The sequence below is a fragment of the Gobius niger genome (genome assembly GCF_951799975.1).
Source record: "Gobius niger genome assembly, chromosome: 9".
Taxonomy (NCBI): Eukaryota; Metazoa; Chordata; class Actinopteri; order Gobiiformes; family Gobiidae; genus Gobius; species Gobius niger.
Window position 1 is genome coordinate 28,580,465 of NC_136860.1, and position 25,740 is coordinate 28,606,204.

Consider the following 25,740-nt stretch of genomic DNA (forward strand, 5'->3'; position numbering starts at 1 on the left):
GTGCCGCCCGGGTAGCCGCACAGGGATCTCGACTGTAATTACCATCTTCCTCTTCCAGGAGCACGGCCTGTAAGCAGCACAAATCACTTGAGAAATGTCTTTTGATGCAAGTTTGCACCCAGACCAAGGCAGACTGGGGGCTGTACACTTTTCATTACATATGATTGTGTAACACTTGGATTTTTTCAATTTAGGTTTACGAGTCATGATCGATATGTCCCCTTGAAATGCATCAAGGAGGATTAATTCATTTTTCACTTCATGGAGACAAATATGTTACTGTAATACTAAAATGTTCCTAGATTGTATTCAACATGATCTTGCCCTCTATCTGGTACGCAAAAAGAAAATGCATCTATAAATGTGTGTGAATATATGTGGTAATCTATGCAACAGTGTGGATAAAGTGATCTATGTATTTTGTATTACTCTCTATGGCCACCTCTCCACTTGTGTTGACTTCAGGCTGGAGCACATGCATTAAAGCGTTGTTTCCTTTGTTGCAGGGGGCACTAGTTACAGCTTGTGCAGATGACACGCTACACCTGTGGAACCTGCGTCAGAGGAGGCCGGCTGTGCTACACTCACTCAAATTCAACAGAGAACGGTAAGAGGAAGCACTAATAACATTATATCTGGGTGGTAATAATTGTATAGCTAATAAAAGGTAGGAGACATACTGGCTGCTGTGGATTATTCGTTATCATCATTCAATAAACTATAATGTACTGTGTTGAAAGGTTTAGTCAAATACTCTTGGAATATTGAAACAGTTTTTGGATTTAACATTTTTCGCATCCCCTTTTTGTCTGTTCTGTTGTGTGTTACCGTTGTAGTTAATAACGAGTTGACTACACTGCTACAGTATTGTTTAAAGGACCAGGCCACCGTTTTTCCATACTGAGATATGTTCTTACCTGAGCTTAGACAAGTTTATTCGTACCCATTTGGAGCTGTAGGAATATGCTGGGAGAGGCCAAATGCTAACAACATCTTTGGTCGTTTTGCGTGACTCAGGGCACGCACAAAGACCAGACAGGTATGCATCAACTCGTCAAAACTCAGGTAAGAACATATCGGAGTATGGAAAAACGGTGGCCTGTTCCTTTAAGAAAAAAAATCGGTAAAGAATACTGATATAGCCAATATTATGCGCGGACAAGAATAACGTTGCGGCGCAAGGTTATGACTGGCTTTGTAAGTTTGCTTGAAAATGGTTTGTCTTGATTCGGTTCAGAAATTCTTTTCATCTCCGGAATTCAATTTATTTTCAAATAGCTTCATGTTGAATCATTGACGAAAGGAAAAGCTATATTTCTTTTTTTAACGTTTTGTGCTTCCTAGCTGTAGAGTTAAGGGCAAGGACATTTCAGAAATTGCTTGTGTTGCCAGCGAATACGATGTTACATAAAGCAGCTTTTGATAGTGCGAAAAGCAAATATTATATTTCATTTCTCCCAATGCATTTTTATTCCGCTTTTTCGTAGAAACAAAATGAAATACATATGTAGGATAGGTGTGTATTATTGTTACAGTCAAAGCCAGGCTTCCACTGAGTCCCGGCTTAGTTCTTTACTTCTGCTTTGTCACTGCAGACCAATAGATCTCCTCCTAAAGACACCTGTTTGAATCCAGGGGCACTTTCATATTGTGATAGCCTTGAAGGATAATGGCCACGGAGCATTAGTTACCACACGCTGCCAGAGCATTGTTAAAGTTTGGTCTTATGAAACTTGCTCTGGATTTAAGTCATTATAATGTGGAGAACCAAAGCCAATTCTTCTGAGCTCTCTCCATAGGCAAAACTTTTAATGGCCCATCCAGTGGGCTCCGTGTGACACTAAGTGGGTGCTAAACTTCTCTTGTTTGCAATTCGAGTCAAGTTCAAAACATAGACCTGAGAACGAGCCAAAAGGAGTAGAGCAACAAATGTCGACATACATGGATAGGAGCTTTCTAAAGGTGTTTGCAAATGTTTTATTTTTGGTGTGTTTGTGCATGAGTACTCTTTATGTGGCTGTGTGTCATAGATATTTCTTCCCTCATTTGGGACACAAGTTTCCAAAATCTGGTAATCATGCATTCTTTAGTGTATTATTTAGAGTATTTTTGTTGATTTATTCATATTTTTTTTACTGTATACTTTGATAACAACATCCCATAAGTAAACTGAAGTTGAATCAGATTCCAGGGGTGGTCTTTGTCCCCATGGCCGCCGCCCAAAAGTGCCGAATCCCAGCTGTTAAGTAATCTGTCATTAGTGAAATCAATTTAGAAGGACCCCAGGAAGATTAGCTGGCCCGAGGGAACAGCTAATGGGGATCCTAATAAGCAAACAAATAAACCAGAGTTTCCGTTAGCCGGTATAACTGGCTTTTGGCCACTTTGAAATGCTAATGAAAGGTAAAAATAATTGCCATGACCAAAAAATTCGGGAAAATATAAAGACCAGTTTTTTGGGCCATGAGACATGATGAGAAGAAGAAGAAGAAGAAGAAGAAGAAGAAGAAGAAGAAGAAGAAGAAGAAGAAGAAGAAGAAGAAGAAGAAGAAGAAGAAGAAGAAGAAGAAGAAGAAGAAGAAGAAGAAGAAGAAGAAGAAGAAGAAGAAGTGCCTTTCACAGACATGGTCACAAAGCGCTTTACATGAGGCAAAAAAATGAATAAATATGAATGAACCAAAAAAAAAGAGTAAGGTCTACACCTTTATTTATGTTCAATACAGTTTGACGAACCATCATCGCACTGGAAATGGATGGCTTAATTTTCTCCTTGTCAAATTTCGAAATGGAGGCTTATGGGCCAGAGCTTGTGCCTGGCGAAAGGAGAGATTTGGCCTGAGATGTGGTTTACAAGCAGCACTGAGAGTGGTGCTCTGACGGCAGCCTCACATTCATTTCCTCGTTTACATCGCGCTGTCTTGTGTTCTTCCTTAAGCAGGCTCTCACAGGTCAAACTAAAAAACAAGATCTGAAAGTGCGCTCCTAGTCCTAGTTTTGAAACACAAGATCGGGCCCTATATGTTTAGCGCTTTTCACCCAAAGTGCCTCACACATATTTTCCAAGATACAGTAACTGAAGCCTACTATAGGTTGGCTACATTTAGTTTTTAGATCTCATAAATTCAATTACATTATTCTTTAAAACCACGTTCAGTCAGGCTGAAGTCCTGGCGACTCCTCGTGTCCCCGTGTTCCGAGCCTCTCTGGCCGGGCGCTCGGCTCAGCCTGTCCTGGGAGTTTTCCCGTAGGTGTTCGGAGCGGCTCTTAAGTGCCAGAGCTGAGTCTGTAGTGAATGGCACATTGCTGATTTGGGTAAATATAGCCCGTGCTTTGTTTTGTGCCTCAGTAATACTTTCAGAGGTTGGATGATTAATGGCATTCATTTGGCACCCAAAGCCTTGTAATTGGTGGCGGAAGGGCCCCAGCCGCCCTGTGCAGCAAACACAGACCTGGCACCTATCGAAGTCATTGTGCAGATAAGTGGGGCAAGAAAGGAACTGCGAGGCACCTGGTCTGCTCTTCATCGTCTCCATGCACACTTCTTCATGTCTAGCCTGTTATTGCGTTTTTCTCACATCGGAGTTCTTTCATTAGAAATATCCAAGTGTTTTGGACTCAAACACTAGTATTAAAGCGCGTATGTAGCGCTCTATCTACAATTAAATGTTGGCGCATTGTTATGATAATATTAGTCTCCAAATCAGGAACTACAAGAATCTCTCCGTCCAATTTTAAAGAGTTTCCTAAATGTATACAACCTTGATAAATCAGACCGATTTCTGTCCTAGTGGAGACAAACGGTAACTCATATTAAGTCACATGTTAAAATATTTTCATCCTCAAAGCATAATCACCTTTCTAATGCATTACACTCGCAGGTAGAAAGTATATTCCTGAGGTACATAGATATTACAAATCTTGACATTCACACCAGTCTTTTGTAAACCTTCATTTTACACCTTCTACAGTACAGCCTCAAAGTTTTTATTTTTCTCACAAACCAAATAACCGTGTTAGACTGACCCTGACGTGTTTGTCCCTCTGTACGGTGTTTCGGCACACAAACATTTAGTTTCCCTGCTCTCTTTTCTTCTCCTCTGTACCTCTTGTGCTCTGATGAGGTGGGAGTTAAACTCGGCGGATGAGCACCTGCAGCAGAGCGGTGAATCACACGAAGATGAAAGAAGGAAAAAGGCCACCATGAGTCACGCGTCAGGGGCCGGGCAGCGACTTGTCATTTAGCTCCGTGTCTCGATGTTGAACCTTCGACAATTAGCAGCCTCACACCGCCCTGAAATCAAATCCCACATGGAAGAGGCATGAATCACCGAGAACACAGAGCCAATTGTTTAGTGATAATTGTCGGCAGCTCGCGTGTGCCACCCCTTACTGTCAGCCTGCTGTCAAAACCCGTCAAACAAAGGAGAGCAAAAAAAAAAGAAAGAGATAAAAGAATGGCCAATTTTAGTGCCCACTCTTAAAAGCAGTGACTCAATGCGCGGATCTGAACTGTAACATAGCCAGACGCATCATTAGGTGCACCTGTTATGGCGGTGGCATAAAAACTGGATCAGAATCTTCAAACGACTGGTTCATGTCTTCTTTGATTATTTTAGAGAGACCTAAGGGCTGAGAGGCTATTTGCGAATAAAATCTCCCAGCTTTCTGTGGGACCGTACACTTTGAAATATGTGTTTGTAAATTTGATTAAAAAGAAGAGGTGCCACAGTTCAATAAAATGAACGGTTGACAAAAATTGAAATATATCTTGCCCAACTGTCTGCTGGTGTTGCAACAGTACTGCCAAATTATTGTTATTGCGATATTAGGTGCTGTGATATCCATTTTGCATGAAGCCACAACACTGTATATCACACGATTGATGAGGAGATCTTCCATCTGCAGGAAACGTACACAATTTGTGCCTGTAACTTAGAAGCAAAAACAAATGAAACCCTGATTTCGCTCTTGTTTTGATACAATCTGATGAAATAATAATTAAAACAATTATTTTGTTTTATTTTGATTGATCTTATTGGGCCCGATCTTCCACCTGGTGTAAAAACAGCGTTAGTGCAGAAGACAATGGTATCTTGCCTGCAAACAAACTATGCACCGATGCTTGTTTAGCTGGGGCGTGGCTTAGAAAGAAGGGGTCCACTTCTTTCTAAAAAAAAAATGCACTAGTTGCTTTTTCATCTTTTCTCTCCCATAGACTCATCATTACATTAAAGGAATAGGCCACCCTTTTTACATACTGATATATGTTCTTACCTTAGCTTTGACGAGTTCTTTAGGACCTGTCTGGTCTTCCCCCGTGCCTTCTATCACGTAAACACAGCGCAGACGGCGTTAGCATTTAGCCTCTCCCCCTCTCCTCTATAGCTCCAAAACGGGTTAAGATAGAAACTACCAAGCTCTTCCATGTTTTCCCTATTTAAATATGGTTACGTGAAGTGTTACACTACAAAGTATAATTACACAAAATTAAACAATGTGGATTTTCTAAGCAGATAAAAGGGGGAACTATATTGTAAGGCGTAATAATATAAGGAGTAGTTTGGCATCCGCACAGTAAAGTGAAGATTACTGCGCAGTAAAGTGAAGATTACTGCCCGGATTTCGAACTACTCCTAGTATTATTACGCCTTACAATATAGTTCCCCCTTTTATCCGCTTAGAAAATTTACATTGTTTAATTTTGTGTAATTATACTTTGTAGTGTAACACTTCACGTAACCATATTTAAATAGGGAAAACGTGGAAGAGCTTGGTAGCTTCTATCTTGACCTGTTTTGGAGCTATAGTGGAGAGCAGGAGAGGCTAAATGCTAACGCCGTCTGCGCTGTGTTTACGTGATTGAAGGCATGGGGGAAGACCAGATAGGTCCTATAGAACTCGTCAAAGCTAAGGTAAGAACAGATCTCAGTATGTAAAAATGGTTGCCTATTCCTTTAAAGGAACAGGCCACCATTTTTACATACTGAGACAAGTTGGTATGCGCCTGTCTGGTCTGTGTGCGTGCCCGTGGAAGAGCGTGGTAGCTTCCAACTTCACCCCCGTTTGGAGCTATAGGAATATGCTGGGAGAGGCCAAATGCTAACAACATCTTTGGTCTTTTTGCATGACTGAAGGCACACACAAAGACCAGACAGGTATGCATCAACTCGTCTAAGCTCAGATAAGAACATATCTCAGTATGAAAATTGTGGCCTGTTCCTTTAAAGGGGCTAGATGCAAGTTAGTCATTGTATACTCACTACTGCCACCTCAGGTCATGCGTGTAACTGCACCTTCTATATTAAGCTCGTGCATGACGGCAATTCGGACTCGTAAAACTTTTTGAGTGACAGTGCAGGATTTTAGAGGTAGTTGTGGTGAACAGGTCTGAGCTCCTTCTCCATATTAGGACATGGACATGGACTGGAACATGTAGGGGGATGAAAATACTTAATTTTAACAATTGTCAACTCTATATAGTCCCTTTAACATCGCGTACGGCCTCATGTAGCTACTTCCTTTAGCATTTAGGCTACATCATTTCAAGCTCTTACAGGACAAGCTACAACCTTAACTCCACTGTGAGTTAAACACTGGTCGTGTCTCGAGAGAAAGAGAACATACCACGCTGTGTGGGGCCCTACACGACCCAGAAACATGATTAAAACACCAGCACGTGATTCCCCCTCACCAACATTGGTCTGTAGGAAGAAAAAGCTCTGGGAGGGGCCACTGTCGCACATAACATTGCCATTGGCTATGGGTTTCTGTCCAGCCCATGTCCAGTCCTTATTCAACCCACTTACTGCGTTTAGATTGGAACTGAAGATGTCACAGTGCGGCATCCAGCGCGGAAGTCTATAGTCTAAAGCCCGCATTTAGAAACACAAGATCGGGCCCAGTGTTTTGAAATGATTAGGTCATATCAGAGCCGGTTCTTCCTATACGCGGACTGTATCTCAGTCAAATTCCACTTGCTAATCAACGCGCGACAGGTTCTCTGATAGCGCTGACTCACTCTACACCTACTTTGCCACATATACTAACACCAGAGCAGTCTGCTGAAGTGGATGCACAGGAGAGACCTTCCAGCTTCCCCCGTCACCCCCAAGGCGCGAGTGTATCTCCGCTCGTATCCCTACTCTCACGATCTCATATTGTTTTTCTCATACAGTGCGGCCCTTTTTAATTTTGCTTTGTGTGTAAAAAGTATTTCAATCTCAATAAGATGGAGGACCTAAGTGGTTTTGCAATTTCCCGCATCTTCTTGTAACATGGATTGTGCGTCTCTCTATATTAACGATGACAATAATTTGTGAATGCAGTTTGACTTGACGTTGAGTGAATATTTTTGCGAAGCACTTTTGTCACTTGCGCAGATGGCGAGGTCTGCCGAGTGACGCCACCAATTCAATTAGTGCCTACGTCTCTTGACTTCGTTACTGCTATTAGCTCCTCAGAGAGTCTTGTGTGGGCCGGCAGCTTGCACTTACATATCGTCTTTCTTTACGTGACTCATAACGACAGCCTTAAATGCAGCTCGGTCCGCCTGTCTGGAGTCAAATCTTTACTGCCCTCTGGAACTGTACTTACCGATACGATCTTCCACTAATCCACTTAATCCTTCTCCATTTAATTTCAATCCTTGTCTTTAGTTTGACATTACCTGCGTTTTTGTGAGAGTTCATTTCCGTTCAATCGTTTCTAAGGGGATTTTAGAGTCTCTCTTAATGATTACGTACAGAGCTAAAATCTGAACGTTTTAAAAGAATGAGTTAATATTACGATTAGTACAACTTTAATTAAACAGAGAATGAGATCTGTGTCGACCAGGCCTAACCCTAGTAGTTAGAGCTCTCGTTTCAGGAAGGTCCTGGCTGATTCCCAGGCCTGTGGGGCTTTTGTGTCAGAAAATCACAAGCTCTCCCCCATGAATTGGTGGGTTTTTTTCAGGGCTCTGCAGTTCTCCCACTGGAGAAACTGGAGAAAATGTGCTCAGATCAAGTGGGGGTTAAGAGGTTAACCCTGCGGCTAGATAATCCTCACCTTGATCCTAGATCAAGCACTGGCTATCCCCAAAGGTTGCCCCAGCAGCGTTCCCCGGACAATATTTATACAACTCAGACGTGGGTTTTCTGCATTGAACTATGGCCGTGTGGAGAGTCCCGCGGTCCTTGATACCACCGCCTCAGCGGGACCAGGGGCATATTCTTGTTCCTCTCGGGACACGGACCGCGTTTAACTCGCAGTGGGATTAATAAAGTTTATAGCTTGTCCTATGAGAGCTTAAAAAGGATGTGGCCTACATGCTGGAGGAAGTACATGAGGCAGTGTGATGTAAAGAAAGAAAAGATGATGAGGCTGCAAAGGGAAAGTGGCGCTCTTGGTGCTGCTTGCAGCAAACCACGCCTCAGTCGACCTCTTTTCTATAAGCGACACCCTGTTGCCACTGGCTGCAGTCACATGTTGGGCACATGCAAGATGTCTTGTTCAGACCAGCGCTGTTCTTGTGCCGGGAGGAAGATCCAGCACATGCACTTGGCTCCACATGTGTTATTCTGGGGTAAATTAACTTTAAACTGTAAGTAACTACAGGCTTCACTTGACTGAACCTCTTAACACTCGAACCAAGCACATTTTCTTCAGTTCGGCATGACCCAAACCTAAAAGCTTCAGTTAAAATAGCAACAAAGACATGCCGGAATAGCATCAATAACACAATAAAAAAGCGACTAAAACATCACTAAAAAGTGATGAAAAAGTTAGCAGTTTTGTATAGGTCACATTTTTGCCACATTTTCATTGCTTTTTGTCACTTTTCTGTTGCTCCTTTTTGGCCTTTTTGTTTTATTTTGTCTCTTATTTAAGTCACTTCTTCATCGCTTTTTTGTTGCCTTTTCATCCTCGTTTTTGTTGCTTTTTTGACACTTTTTTCAAAAAGCTTTTAGATTTGGGAAATGCCAAACTGGACAAAATGTGCTCGGTTAAGAGGTTGCAGCGAGAAAATGAGTCTGTAAAGTTCAAATCCAATGTCAAATTCACTTATAAAGCAAAATTCTATGAAACCATTCAGAATCTTGGTCAGCATCCGTTCTTTAAAGACCTTTCTACAATTTCTGCTGCAGCAAATCTAACTTCAGTATCCATTCAACTCATCTCCGAGTTAACTACATCTTTCCCCCAAGCCAGTGGAGCAAAAGAGGCACGATGGGCAGTGTCCGCAGCCCTGCCAGTTTTAATACCGCCGTTTCTAGCCTCAAAATCCTTATTGAATTGTCTGCCATCTCATTTGTCTTGTGAGGCCTAATCTGATCTCTCTCCGAGCGGGTGAGGCTTTGGTACGGAGCTCATCGTAACAAGGTGATCAGCATGGACCAACATTCACCAACACTCTGCCCTTACAAACATGACTGATGCCCAGGCCAGAGAAATAAAGTTCACAATCATCCGTCTCTTGGCCTATTAATATAATAAGTATAAGTAATGTGCACAAATCGGTTTGTCATAAAGTTGAAACAGAGAATAGAAGGCAGCTCATCCATGCATTAGGTTTTCATGTTCTTTACTCTTATTTTGATGGGAAAACTCTCGAGGTTTCTTACATCAGTGAACTTACAGTATGATGAATAGGGAGAAAATGTTCTAAAACCATAATGACGTTGGAAGAAAGCAAGTTGAAGTCAGTCAGTATTGCTATAGTCATGGATATTCTACTTGCTCATATAGTCTAGCCAAAAATAGGTAGTCCAATCACTCATATGCACTTTGTGGTTGATTGTTGGGTGAATATTGTCCAGGTGTTTCTGTTTACAAATTGAAAAGTACTTTACAGATTTGTTTATGAGACAAACCTTTGGGCATAGAGATCAGTGAAGTCATTAGGGTTAACCAGCAACCAGCAGCAATGCCCTGGAACTGTTTAGCACACAACCTCATCCTTATTGTTTCCTTCTTGTATGTCCATATATTTTCAGTCACCTCTAATCTTGTAAATAGGAAGAGATTTTGCCACAAATGTGATTTATTATTTTGTAGTTTTTGCCGTCACACTGATGTACTCAGCAGCACACTAAACAAATCCGCACTTCCTCAACATTAATCGGATATTGAAACGTATCATGCGGCACTGGCACAGGTATAGGTTAAGTGATAAACAGTTCAACCAGGTCATTGCGCTGTGGGGGAACCGGGCTACCTGCAGCATCCAATATAGAGCCTCAGTCTGAAACATTACTTGCATTATTTAATGATAAATGCGTTGTTTACAAGGTGAAATTCAGGCCACAGAATAGAGGAGAGATTTTCATCACATGAGACGGGACCTGGCTGTGTTTAAGCTCGCTGCATTTAGATTTTTTATTTTTTTTTCTAAATCAGGCTGAATATTGTACGCAAGGCACTCCATGTACTTGTGTTGTTAGTTAAAAAGGAAATGATTGTTTTTACTTTCTTCAGCCTGATCTTTTAAAAAAAAAAAACACCAGAAATACCACAGCTTGTTCAATTGAATGCAAACAGGAAAACAGAACTTGTGATTTCACGTAAGTTTTTTTCAATGGACCCGAAATGCTATTGCCTGCGCCAAGCTACCAACAGATTTAACTAATTTCTCAACAAGACTCTCTTGTCAAAACCTTGAGTTCAATTCAGGTTTTATTTAACAAGTAGTTCCCAAAAGTCTACTCTCGTTTCAAAGAAAGCCATTGCACTTTCATGGAAAGACACATGAATGGAAGCTCATGTTTCTGCTCAGAGTGTGCGAGATTTTACAATAAATGTTTTCAAGTTCTAGTCATCTTTATCATCATACACCACACATAAAATATATATAGTCAATCAAAATGATGTTTCATGCAACCCCCCAATGCAAATACATAATATAAAAAGTAATATTGTTCTGTTTTCTTGAGGGGCTGGGGTGGGCAGTACAGTGCTCTTTGAATTGTGTCCTATAATAAAGACAATATTGTGCTATGTTAAATGTTATGTTGGTGCGTAAACAATCCTGAAGTCCTCTGCAAATATTATGCTCTAACCTGTTCTCTGTCTCTCTGTCTCTCTGTTCCCAGGATCACATTCTGCCACCTTCCTTTTCAGAGTAAATGGCTGTATGTGGGGACGGAGCGCGGCAACACACACATCGTCAACATCGAGTCGTTCATTTTGTCTGGATATGTCATCATGTGGAACAAGGCCATCGAGCTGTAAGTCCCCTTCCCGTTCACGGCAACACGGCTTTGACAGCAATGAGCTTTGTGTTTCAATCTGAAGTCAGGACCCCAATACCTGCAGTTCAAGTGAAGGCTTTCTAAAGAAGACATGTTTTTAGAAGAGTGAAAAGTGATTTATTGGTCTTGTTGTGCCGGTAGAAAGGCTCAAGTTGCTTCATGTTCTTTGAATCTCCAGTCCACACAGCATTGGCTACTAGTATTACTTATCTGAGGTATTTCCTGTAGACTTAATCCACAGAATTGACATGTGACATCTCCATGGACTGGCAGAACAGGCGTCCTTCCGCTCCCTGTACTTTCCTGTGAGAGATTAACAGGGTCAAGTCACTGGACAACGCACTATTTCTTCTCAGATGAACTCCGACAATTACAGTTTCTTTGCTGTGCACTTTGCAGAGATGACCCAATAGCTGACATTTTGCTCTGCAAATGGACACGTTAATGCATGCTCAGACGCACTTAACAAACCACGGTCTCATAGTTGCCTGCTTGTTTGTCTTGCCTCACCCCGGCCGCCCACATGTGTTACCCTGACAAGTGCGACGCCGCGGTGTCAGTCACAAGTCACTCTAGTGCCACACCATCTTGCTGCTTCCTGGCAGCCCAAACTATGGCGAAGAGTCATAGCACAAACTCCGCGTGTGGGCGAACCGTCTGCCAATCACCGCCACACTGCGGTGGCGACGCATCAGCTGTGATTTCAACTGCAGATATAGTCTTGCTTATTACATACGAAACCTTTGTCCACCAAAATGAAATGGTTTTACAGGAACAGACCACCGCTTTTGCATACTGAGATATGTTCGTATCTCAAAAACCTCAACAGTGGGATCATTTTCACCACTTTCTATTTGTCTCACATCTTAAGCACCTCCCATTAAATGTGCTAAACAAATTTGATACAGATTGTTGTCTATTTTACTAGATGTATTTACAAATAGTAATGGAAATAAGTTATAGTAACACCACTGCCTCATAAGTTCGGGGTTTACATTTCATAAGACAGGCCTGTTTGGAGTATTTGTTATTGGACACAGGGCTTCGATAAAAAGTTGTTGCTTACTGGTGTTTTTCATCAAAACTTCAGTCAATTTCAAAATGATTCATACTTGGCTCCCTCACAGAGAATGTAATGCTATAAAGAAAGCATATTGACTTTTGTTTGTGTCACTTTCAGCTTAATCAATCATGCACTACATTAGCTTTGTCATGATCAATAGCTGCAGTAACATACAGACTTGCTTGGATTTTGACATTTCTCTCAAACTGAGAGCATTGACGGCTCCCTTCAAATGTTGCCAGGTTTAACGATGTGTTCAGGGCACCCCCTGGTCCTTCAGAAATCCAAGGCCTTCCTCAAAAAGGAAACAGCCAAACATCTAATTCACAAGACACTTCATAAAATACATGTTTGAGGTTTTCTTCCCGACATTTCTATCGACTTTGGCACAGTAAGTCGCACAGCCCAAGGATCAATCTGGCCTTTTTGCCTCTCTCCATCTTTACACCTCCCCTCGCCAATTTCCTGGAGGAACCCTAGGGTTAGCAGCACAAGGCAACACATCCTGTTCCTGCCAACTGGGGCACAGCTGGAGCCCCAACCTTCCATTAGCAGCCAGTTTTATGCCTTAAAAGGCATAAAACATGGATCCTATTCTGTATTATCACAATTCTGCTCAGTGAATGTCATCGAGTGAGCAGCCAGTGTGTGACTTGTGAATAGATCTCTGTTTCCCCATTGTGCTTCAGAAAGTAAGAAATTAAGAGCACAAAGAAAAGTCTGCATACTGTATCGGATTTCTCGTTACAATGGATTACAGGCACAAGGTCTGAAGCCATATGTTTTTGGGCTATATTCACAAATCTGGAAAAAAAATGATGATGTAGTCAATAGAAAATGCACAATATCAGACAATTGTGATATTAACTGTCATACAATATTATTGCTATATAATACAATGCAAGCATAGGCACCGATCCCATGGGTGCTTAAACACCCACCCAAATAGTTTCAATAGATACGCATAACGTGTAATTCAAGAGAGTAATCTCTTTTCTTCTCTTCTCATATTCAACCATTAACACATACAAATGTATACAAATGTGGCGAGTACGCGAAGATACTGCTGGTTTGGCTCAGTAAGTAGAGCGCCCAACTCACAAGCAGTTGTGAGTTTGAGCCTGTTGTTGACTTATTCAGGGGGGTCAGTCTTTTGACTATAGGCACCCACTGAGAAAACATAAATTAATGTCACCTCATAAAATATTTGACCTTTCAATTTCAGGCCAAGATCAAGATCAAATCAGATAAAGCTGGTCTTTAAAGGGTCTACAATAGACTGAATTATGCCTAAACTTGTAAACTAAAAAACATACAACAAACAACTTAAATGCATAAATAAAATTATTTATGATTAAAGTGAATGAAGTCTAATATTACCACCACAGCACCACCTGAAGAAACCAAGTACCACTAGCTGTACATTTACTACAGTCTAAGACCTTCTGGGCCAAATCCTCCAGATAGCCGTACACCTGACCAAACATAACCCAATATGAAGTTGAGTTCCCAGGCTATACTTCAATGAAGGATGAGTCAAAATTGAAATCTAGCGGGAGAAATAAAGTGCCCCATACCGTATACATGGGCTTCATGTTTTTCTGCAGCCATTACTATTGTGTATTTGTCTATACCACTTTCATTAGAGTCTTTAGTGAGCAGCAGAAGATATTTCCATTGTCAGCACTCTCATTTTTTCTGAAGCGAAGGTTCATGAAAAGTTGAGGAGAATAAATGTTCCTTCATTACTGCTCCATGTCTCGGGAGCCTTTTCTCTGAACGTGAATAATAACAAGGGCGAACAAGCAGCAGACAGAGAGCCACATTGTTGCATGTGTATTTATACCGAGTGCAGAACATCTTTGTCATTCCCCGATCCTTAATTTAATACAAACCCTCCTCTGCTCTCATGAAAAGAATCTCATATCAAAAATTCAGTCGGGACCACTGTTTCCAAACACAAGGGCACTCATTGAAATTCAAATGACTCTGCCACATTTTTAATGCACAATTTCATTTTCAAAAGACTCATCCCAAAATGAGATATAAAATGAGAGGAAATTAGAAGTGTGAACAGACAGCTGCCCTGCCTCCTCTGCACGGAGCGGAGTCACGTGACCCGCTCCGATGTGTTTATGCCAATCCTAATTAAATGTCCCTCGCGTTTGAATACATTCGGGTCTATTGAAGTATACAGGAGCAGCCTTCTAATTTGAAGCGGAATTCGGGCATTCTGCTCTCCCAAAATTTCATCCACTGAGCAGCGCTGTGATAAAAAAGGACACCGTTCGTGCCTTAGTGCACTTCCTGCTGCTATTGTACTGCATTCAGACTGAAGGCGATGGAGACTGTCTGTTCTGTTTTATTGCCTTAATGGTTTGTGCAGCCCTGTGAGGCAACTCCTGTTGTGATAGTGGGCTATACAAAACCATTGATTGATTTAGACGTCAGGAGTGATTTTGAATGTGTTCTGAAGCGTAGGGAGGAGCTCTTGACTGAAAAATAACTGCTGTTTTGGTTCTAACTAGTCCCTCTTTGTTACGGCCATGTCCTATGGATCTTCAGCTATAGCTATACACACGATCTACGCAAGGATCTCCCTAGTATTTAAGCACATATCCAGCCCATATATCCGTTTGTGCCAGTGGACAAGTTACAATCGCCTACAGCTCATTGTTAATGAAAAGTCCGCAATAAACCACAAATGTGTCAAGCCCAACTCAGTGTGTGATCATCTCAAAGGCTGCTTTATTGACGTTATTATTGCATAAAACTTGTTTTCACCAAATCTATGCGCTGCTAAAGAGCTAGCTAGCTCCGGGCGAGCGGTTAGCAGCTCGACTACAGGGCAGAGAGATAATCAGAGGCTGTCAGTGCTTATGAAATGGCTGCTTTTTACTATAGTCTCCCAGGGACAGCTCACAGACCCCAGGGGCAACGGTTAGCGGGGCAGTGCGTGGCTAAAAGTGTCCGCTGAAGGCAGGAGGGGAGGCGGGAGGTACGAGCCCCAAATGTAGGGAGTCGGAACAGTCGAAGTCTGCATCATAAAATATCAGCTACAGAATTGTATTCCTCTTGTAGAGTAAGGAGTTTTTCACTCCTTCTCCTGTGTTGTCCACTTCCTAATTAATTACCCAAACGTCGGACAACACCAAGCGTGTTCAACACTGGAAGAAGAGTTATTGACAAACAACGCTACACTACCAGCTAATAACACATACCAGCACAGATGACCCAGGATTCAGAAGATTAAATCACAAAGGTTTATTTCCCTAACAGGTCATCTAATACAGAGCTCTGCTTCCCTAGTTCCCTAACATCGAGTCTACCAGCTGTCCATTGCCATAGGAGACTGGATTTTTACTAAGGAAGCAGTGTATTTGTATCACATTAAACATTGGAATATTCATGAGCCTAAAACTAAATCTCATTGGTTCCTTTGGCTCCAGTGCTTCTGCTGCATCACATAGTTCCGCCCTGCGACCCCCAATTTTATGTCTTCAATGGAATGTTGCAACTGATAAGATCCTTCTGGAGGAAGGCAGTTGTTTATCTTACTTTTGGGGCACGGGGGTTTTGTGCTCACACACTTTGGTGTTCTGGTACTTTTCCGCTGTAACAGAGAACTGAGAATACTTCGCATACATTTTGTTAAGTCAAGCTAAACAGTATTAAGAATAAAAAAACAGTATAAAACCTTGTATATATTTTATAATTCTTCACTCTCTAAGCAGAAGATGAAGCAAGCAGAGCGAAGGAAAACGCTCCGGCAGAACCGGAACTTGCGAAGACTATTCTTACCCATAATGCACCGCAAAATTCAGTCACTGCCCCGCTCATCGGATGAAATTTTGGGAGTGCAGAACGCCCGAATTGCGTTAAGTTCTTTGGAAAGTCATTTGAGAAAAGGTAAAGTTTAGACAGCAGCACTTTATCAGCCAACACGACATGCACTTCCAAAGACACAAAACGTATCGTGGAAATACAATAAAGCAAGTTAAAACACAATTTACTCCCACCTTAGGGATCTCCAAAACTTTTGGCCCACAACTTAAAACTCATAGTAATTCGTAATGAATGAGGAACCCCACTTTTCAGGTGATTATTCTTGAGGTCTTCACTCTCTGTCCAGTGCAGCTTGAACAAACCAACAGGCTTCTGCGCGCTCTTTGACACCTGTGTTTGTTTGATGATGCTATTGTCTATCGGCCACCACTTTAACCCCTGCAAGAAAACGCGTGTGAAAAAATACATTTAATCAAAATTGACCACAACGCTCTATCTGTGTATCCTGAAGAGACCCCCTGACTGTGCCTCCACTAATCTGCATGTTATTGCCTGTCCTTGCTCATTTGCATGTTGTCTATAGTGTTATATCCCATTTTCTCCTAATGGTGGGGGGTTACATGGCCCCCTGGTATCTCAAAGCATGGCATTTCCCTTTTTGGATTTGCGGGTTCCAACATGCGTATGGAAATGAAATGTTTCTCTCTGCTGTTCTTATTATTATTTAGCTTTTTTTTTTTTTTAAGCATTTGCAAGATATATTGTTATGTTACAAAGCCATAATATTAAAAAAAAAGCATGATAGAAATGTCATTGATAGAACATATAACACCTAGCCTGTGTGAAAGTAGTATGGATTGTGGTGAACCAGGTTGACAGCTTCACTTCCATTAGTCTAATGCTACTGTGGCTACAAACATAGCTTACCACCACAGTCGTATGTACTACAGTGCCACGCTTTGACTAAACTTGTCAACTCTTGCTTGTTATTTTTTCTTTTGTTTTGTTTTTTCTTAAACTTGATGCACAGATTAGCTCAGTTGTCAAAACAAGCTTCGTCCAAATTCGTCACCTGGCAAAGGTAAAACCTGTTTTGCCACGGCGGCACTTCGAGATTTTCATTCATGCTTTTGTAACAAACCGTCTCCATTATTGTAACGCACTGTATGTTGGGCTGAACCAGAACTGTCTCGCCCGACCAGCTGGAGTCGGGCGAGACAGACAAAAAAGAGGGAGCACATATCTCCTATTCTAAAATTCTAAAATAAAAACCTGCACGCTCCATTTGGTCTGCAGATCTCTCTCAGCTGGTGGCCCCAAAGACAAACAGGAAACAGAGAGGAGACTGTTGTGGGCCCAAAATGATGGAATGAACTGTCCTTGCATCTTAGGGAGATCGACTCATTTTCTGTTTTTAAGTCGGCTCTTAAAGGAACAGTCCACCGTTTTTACATACTGTGATATGTTCTTACCTGAGCTTAGATGACTTGATGCGTACCTGTCTGGTCTCTGTGCGTGCCCGTGGAAGAGCTTGGTCGCCTCTATCTCCACCCCGTTTGGAGCTATAGGAAAATGCTGGGAGAGGCCAAATGCTGACAACATCTTTGGTCTTTTTGCGTGACTGAGGACACACAGTTCCTCCATACTGTGAAATGTTCTTTCCTGAGCTTAAACAGATTGATACATACCTGCCAGGTCTTTGACGGGGCCCGTGGAAGAGCTTAGTCGCTTCTAACTTCACCCCCATTTGGAGCTATTGGAGTATACTAGGAGAGGCCAAATGCTAATAACATCTTCTGTTGTTTTTGCGTGACTGGGAGCACACACAAAGAACAGACAGGTACGCATCAACTCGTCTAAGCTCAGGTAAGTACATATCTCAGTATGTAAAAATGGTGGCCTGTTCCTTTAAGACTCTTCTTTTTTCCAGGGCTTTTGATAGTGATTGACATTTGACTTTATAATGTTTTTCTCATTGCCTTTGTATTTTTTTTAATCTCTATTGTGATGTTAGCTTACCACCACCGACTGTATGTACTACAGTACCAGGCTTTGATTAAACTTGTCAATTCTAGCTTGTTTATTTTGATTTGTTTTTCTGGGTGAGACACCGTATGTTAATGAACACACCGTGCCAGATCACTGCTTATTCCGATCCACTGTCCCACCTCCACACTCACGAACACACCGTCATTCTTTCCGGCCTTTTGTACATGTTTTTAGTAGTTTGGAACACCGGAAGAAACCTTTTTTCTACATAAAAATACAAATTACTAGCTTGCAGTAGGATAGCCACAGGTTTGCAGGTCTGAAAGTGACGGCTTACATCACAGGGTACTAGGTATTTCTGCTTGTTAACAATGGGGCGCTGATTCCGAGTGTGGTTGAGAGAAATTCCTCTGACTACCCACCAATTAAAGCTATCCATTCGCACGCTACCTTCAACTTTTCATACCGATTTGTGCAGGTTACATTGCAGAAACCACTTACAGTATAAAAGCTCTATTATTATTGCTGAAGCTATGCACCAAAAGTATTTCCTCACCCACTGTATCAATCTTTTCCAAACGTTTTGCATAACGATCATCATAACAGAATTCATAAATGCCTTCCACTATGAAAGATCGTTCTTGCCGAAACTTTTAGTGGAGTCGCGAGGTCGGCTTCTTTTCAGCATCAGAGTTCACACTTTGTCAAGGCTTCTTCATTCAAGGAGGATGTTTTTTCATATCTTATGGCAGGAAGCAAACTCAATCACGTCTCCTCTCCCACTGCTTGAATATTTTTCTTGATCCCTGTGCGAACAAAGTCGCGCCGCATGTCATCTGCCGTTGTTTGTTGACGCGACCACGAAATGTGTCCGGGGTCAAAAGTGCAAACAAGCATTATACATGAAACATTTTCCTCCCGCCGCGTTATTCGTTATGGGTGGCTGCAAGGGCGAGATTAGCTCTTGGCATTGGCCCATTGTGGCACTCGGCAGATTGGACAGGTGTTGTGGCATTGTGGCTGTCTGTTGATCCAGCAGCCTGTTACTGACTCAAATACAGCGTGTGGCAAGCAGCGGCTTCATGTGTTTATCACCACACGGCAGCATGCATGACTAAATAGGCACATGTGAGGAAGACGTTCACCCTGGAGATGACATAGGCCAACGCTGCAGCCAAGGTAATGCAGTAGGATCCTGTATCATATATGGACTATATACATACAACACACATTACACAAAGTATGATATTTGTATGTTGAGGAAATTGCATTTGTTAGTGTCACTCAATTCAATGACATGTCGGCAGCACAATATGAGAAAAAAAAAAACGTGATCTACAGTAGTTGTTTTGAATAAGCTTGTGTTTGCAATATTTGAACAATGAACAATGAACCCTGCAGTGAATACAGTTTACCACAGAGCACTCATTCATTTCCAATCTCAAATCATTCACTCATTACTGTCTCCTTTGGCACATGTTCATTTACAAAACATCGGTTTAACTTCCCTCTTATTTACAGTCACACGTCACTCTCAAACCAAGCTCCGGCTACAGCCTTCGTTCACAGGATCGATTCCTCCCGTCAGTTCCTATCGTAAGGACTGAAATGGGGGAAAAAGGCTTTTCAATTTTGTGCTCCTTTTGATTGGAATCAGCTGCAAAATGAGCTGAGTTTTTCAAGAGTTGGTCTCTCCAAACTCTTTTACATTTAAATTGATCGAATTGGTACAAAGCCGTGGTGGTGGCGGCAGTTGTTTCACCTAAGATGTATTTGTATTTTTGTCTTATATGAATAAATCATTTAAACAGAAATCCCCAGAATACATTTGGGGCGACAGTGGCTCGGATGGTAACCAGCTCTATAAGGGCAGAGTGCTGTTGTTTTCCTTTGGCAAGACACCTTACCCATCTTGCCTGTGTGATGTGAGTGACTGGTTGGTGGTGGACAAAGGGCCTAAGACGTATTGGCTGCCTCACTTCTATAAGTCTAGAGGCTGCTGTGGCAACCAAGTACAGAGAGAATGAATAATGCAATGTGAAATGTCTTTTAGTTTTACCTTGAACCTTGTGAAGATCCAACAATGCAACCATTTTACCATTGTTCAACTGGTCTTAAACTTTCGACCAGGACTGTAACTTAAATAGATACAATCTTCATCTTTTACACAATATTCTGGTTCTCCATCTCTTTTTAAAAATGTGCTTCTGCCTTTTCTCTCCTTTCACAGATCGACTAAAACTCACCCAGGGCCTGTGGTGCACTTGAGTGACAGTCCAAAAGATGAAGGGAAGGTGAGTCCTCTCCTCTCCTCTGCTCATTCCTGCGGCGTCTAATAATGTCGCTGTCAAAAACACATGGTGCCCTTTAGTTTTTTTTTTGTCCTTATCTCGTCTATAAAACCCGCAGCCAACAGCTAACACTCTTGCCGTTTCCAGCTCTGAAACTGCGAGGCAAAACATGTCCCTGGTATTCTGCCCAAAGGACTCAGCAGAGACTATATCCCACATAATGAGAACGGTTATTTTACTGTACATATTAAATCATACAAATGGGTTGGAGGCGCATATGGCTGCTGTGAGGATTGTGTATATTAATATTGCAGAAGGCGGTTTCATATAAGGCCAAATCATGACTAGCCCGGCGGGTAGCTTATAAAATGTGATTATAGTGTGCAGATGCAGGCTTTTGTTAATGTACGAAGCAGGTACAGATAACCCAGCGTGTTCATATTGTGGTTTCCCTTACAAGCCATGTGTTCCCTAAATGCTATTGAAGTCCATTAGTTTTAACGTAAACCACAACAGTACATAATTTGTTCCTGGTCCGAGCCTGAAAGATAAGTCTGCATTAGGGATGGCACAGTAAATAGAGCATCAGGAGCTTAAAGTGCATATGGCAGGTTTTAATGCTTATTACAATATGACTTATTTAGATGGATAACATCAGCTGCAAGTTCATCAGTTGCATAATTATACTTTTATTTCAGCGAAGTAGCAATTTTAATGAAGAAATCATTTCAGAGCAGTTTGACTCGCATCTTTCCACTTTCCAACCCAGTTATGCCATGATCCTGCTACCCACAACACATTGTTCTAACTCTAACCAAATCCCTTTTCCTAACCTTAACCCCAATGGTGCGTTCCAGGCAACTGGTAACTGGTAAATTTCCCACCTCCCACTTGGAAAAATGCCTCGGAACGGCGCTCAAAGTGGTAATGCGAAGTGTGACGTCACGACTTCCGGGTCCTAGCAGACCGGTAAATATGTGAGAAAAAAACATTTAAAACTCTTAAAAACAACAATCAATATTTCTGAAACTCAACAGAGAGTTACTGAACATACTTATTTCTCAGACTCATTAGCCAAAAATGCCGCACCTACTGCTAAAAAAGTCATATTTACTACCGTCGCTACTTCCGGGGTTAGCGGAGAAAAATGCTAACGTCCGAGTCGGCGCAGCAGCTACGCTAACCCCGGAAGTAGCATCTTTAGTAAATAATACTTTTATAGCAGTAGGTATAGCATTTTTGGCTAATAGGCCTGATAAATAAGTATGGTCAGTAACTCTCTGTTGAGTTTCAGAAATATATATTGTGGTATTGAAGAGTTTTTTTGTAGTTTCTCACACATCTGCCGGTCTACGCGTACTCGGAAGTAAAGTTGTGACGTCACAACGTATTACAACTTGTAAACTCGGAAACCTCAAGACTGCTACGAGTTCGAATACGAGATGAAGACAGTAATGGAGGCCCCCAGTGGTGGAGTGCAGCTAATGATTAAACTTTTACAAAACCACTGCATCAGTGAAGTGAACGCTACTTTTGGTCACTGTTTTTAACATAACGTTTTGTCAAATGTTCTTTATCATATCTGGTTTGGAGAAACTTTCATATAACGTTAGCATCATGTGAGCTAACTGTTGTAGCATTAGCCGTTTTGTTACATACGAGTTTAATCACCTGCAACGCCTTGAGGTGGTAAGTCGTAATTTTCAAGTGGGAAAGATAACACAACCATAACCCTAACCTAACCTTAATTCCTAACCTTAAACATTTGTAAAACAATATAAACTTAATAAAGCCAACTGAAAAAGCTGCATTTGGAGTGAGAGCCAATGAGAATTCACAGGGGCGTGGCTTATGGCTTAACTTGGTTGGAAATCGAAATGAGGCGTTTGACTCACTCATTTCCCATTGGTTTAACATGGTTTACACAGTTTGAAATTGTTTACCTTCTTCTATGTCACTTCCTGTCAGTGTCCAATAAGGAAGTGAAACTATAAACATCATAAAAATGGCCAAACTAAAGAAAGCTGGGTACAATGTTAAGCAAAAATCTTAAATGTAATCATTTTAACTATGTTTTAGCAAAAACTGTGCCTAATGTGTAAGAATGCACTTTAAGCTTAGTTTTATATGTTTGTTTTTTATGTATGCAGATTTTGGAAATACACAGTGGCTGTAAAGACCTATAACGTTGCATCTAAGCCGTAAAGTCTCTCTTTGTCTGTGCCAGTTCAGTCTTTCTCTGTCACTCGCTTTATTCCCTCAGCCACCCTCGCCAAACTCACTTAGCAAAACACTGTACCTGTTCTATACCAGCCTTTTTCACTTATTTACACATACAGCAGAGGTGAGACCAGGCGGCAGGTGAAACATCCCGGAGGACTCCCAGGACTATCCTGCAGTTCACTTCAGGGTCCAGCGGGAGTCAAATTGGGAGGAAAAGTGTTTTGCTGGTTGAAAGAGAGGTCTGACATTGATTTCCTCCATAGATTTTGCTGCTCTTGAGTGAAACCAAGGCTGACAAGTGGCAAAGACATTAAAAAAAAGGACACTCAATTTTACAACTGCTCTTTGTGCTTCTGTCGGTACGTGCCAGGAATGTGGAGACAATTTTATGGGAATTTATGTTTCTAATGTTTCATTTATGTGTTAAGAAGGAGCCTAAAAGTGAAAAGCCGACAGTTTGGGCTTTACAAAGCCGCGCAAAAAGTGATCTGGACTGGGTTGTTATTGTTGAGGATGCTTCATAACTCCTCCAAAATATTTCTTCAAGTCTACAAAATATGTACCATGTTGTCCAAATGTATGGATTATTTTGCATTAAAAATAATTAACTTGTTCTAAACAAACATAGTCAACTCTAAAGCTGCGTTGTCATGCGTAGGACAAAATGTACTTTAAATATTCCTGTCAATGGTAAGCCTCCCCCGCTCTTGTCTCTCCCTGTGAGTCAGAGGGTCTATTTGTGACGTCCTAATGATTCACCTGCTGTAGAACCATGTCTCATTATTAACCCAGGTTATTATTATTCAGCTTTGTTCTTAGAGCGCTGAGTTTGAGTCTCTGTCATGGACTTAAAGGTAAAAATAGGACCAAGGGACAAGGGCCTTTGAGGACAAAGTGAACTCTTTGATGTCAGGTTGTTATAGTTTTGGCGTTTGCTGTTTGTGAAAGTGCCACTAAAGCCACAACACTGTCCAAAAAGCAGATTTAATGGATGGTGATGATGGATCTCTAGACATAACCAAAAACAAATGGTCCCTTTTCAAACTATGGCCGACTGTCACCATTTACTTTGCAGCACAGCAGTTACGTGATAACGGGGAAAATATCATAGGGATGATTAGGAGTAATGAATTTTGCAATCCTCCTCCTTTATTTGGGCTGCACAATCATCAAATTGTTGTCATAGCAATTTTAAGTGAAGCAATATTAATATTTATCCAGAAAAAAACCTGATATACAGCAGGGGTTGGCCTGACTTGGTAAAAGTAAAAGATCAAAAATAAGATCTGAATGGCTTTATGTCACTACATTATGGGAAATATACAAGGTTTGAGTGAAATTATAGTTCTCAAAATCATTCTGGGGGCCATAGGATATTAGCCTGGCTAACACCAGACTAACATCACAAGTGATATTTAGTCTGGGGACCACCAATTCATTTTCTCGTAGGAGAGGTGTGGTTTACGATCGTCCATAGTCGTTTATTGGGCGATACGAAAAAAAAAAAAAAAAAGTCTCATGCGTCTGCACGTAGCCCCAGCCAATCATATCATCGTATGAGATGACGTATGACGTACCCGCTGTAAACTTTTGAGCTAAATTATTTAGAACAAGGTCTAAAGCTTGATCAAAAAATACCATCGTGTCTGCTGCTGTCATGTTGGATCCGTAAATAAACTTTTTTTTAAATTATCCGTAAATAAACTACAAGCTTCCATATATCGAATAGCGCGTCATCGTCTTGCCGTCCCTCCTCGCTCTGTGATTGGTTCCCAAATCCACCGGAGATTTGGCCATGGTCCCCAGGCTGTTGTGCAGTTCGAAATAATTCGAGCGCACACAGCAGCCTGGTGTTAGCCAGGTTAATAGGATATATGCTTTAGGGCCAAATTTGGCCAAATTTTATTTTCTCACAGAGTGAGGTGGGATGTTGTAAGCTAAGAATGTCACAGCTGCCCTGGAGTTCACTTACAAAAGTAATGCTTACGATCTGCACCATTGGCAGGGCAACCATCATCAGTCACTCACCCATTTTCTACTATGCAATTACTTTTTTTTAGGTACCATGCTATTGACATATAATGCTTACATTACAGTACCATTATGTAAAGTAAACCATGTTCTTTTAGATCACCCCAATAAAGTTAAGTTTAGGTTAGATAATTTGTTTTATGGAATATGTGAATATGCCCTGAGATTTCCATTTCCTTGAGAGACATATTTTGTTTTCCAAATATGACAAAGAGTTGATTTACTAAGCCATCTGCTATGAAACTACACAACGTCCCATTTCTACGCCAAATCAGAATGATCAAATATGTTATTTTTGGTCAGAAAGTATCAAGAAATAAATATGGCTTAAACCGTGTTAAAGGAATAGGCCACCGTTTTTACATACTGAGATATGTTCTTACCTTAGCTTTGACGAGTTCTTTAGGACCTGTCTGGTCTCCTCCGTGCCTTCTATCACGTAAACACAGCGCAGACGGCGTTAGCATTTAGCCTCTCCCTCTCTCCACTATAGCTCCAAAACAGGTCAAGATAGAACCAAGCTTTTCCACGTTTTCCCTATTTAAATATGGTTACGTGAAGTGTTACACTACAAAGTATAATTACACAAAATTAAACAATGTGGATTTTCTAAGCGGATAAAAGGGGGAACTATAATGTAAGGCGTAATAATACCAGGAGTAGTTTGGCATCCGTACAGTAAAGTGAAGATTACTGCGCAGTAAAGTGAAGATTACTGTACGGATGCCAAACTACTCCTGGTATTATTACGCCTTACATTATAGTTCCCCCTTTTATCCGCTTAGAAAATCCGCATTGTTTAATTTTGTGTAATTATACTTTGTAGTGTAACACTTCACGTAACCACATTTAAATAGGGAAAACGTGGAAGAGCTTGGTAGCTTCTATCTTGACCTGTTTTGGAGCTATAGTGGAGAGAGGGAGAGGCTAAATGCTAACGCCGTCTGCGCTGTGATTACGTGATTGAAGGCACGGGGGAAGACCAGACAGGTCCTAAAGAACTCGTCAAAGCTAAGGTAAGAACATATCTCAGTATGTAAAAACGGTGGCCTATTCCTTTAAAGCTTGTGCTATTAAATGGAAAGTTCTTGTTTTATGTATGCACATGTTTATGTGTCTGGCATACATT

General features: G+C 41.3%; 1 protein-coding gene across 19 annotated transcripts in view; it reads left to right on the top strand.

Moving 5' to 3' along the window:
- stxbp5l (syntaxin binding protein 5L) overlaps window positions 1-25,740 on the top strand; it is a 411,861-nt gene that overhangs the window by 329,984 nt on the left and 56,137 nt on the right. For all 19 annotated transcript variants that reach the window (XM_079563359.1, XM_079563371.1, XM_079563374.1 and 16 more), the window contains exons 4-6: window positions 507-607; window positions 11,070-11,204; window positions 20,297-20,360. In XM_079563359.1, coding sequence (XP_079419485.1) covers window positions 507-607; window positions 11,070-11,204; window positions 20,297-20,360 — 300 coding nt within the window. The remainder of the gene's footprint in view (window positions 1-506; window positions 608-11,069; window positions 11,205-20,296; window positions 20,361-25,740) is intronic.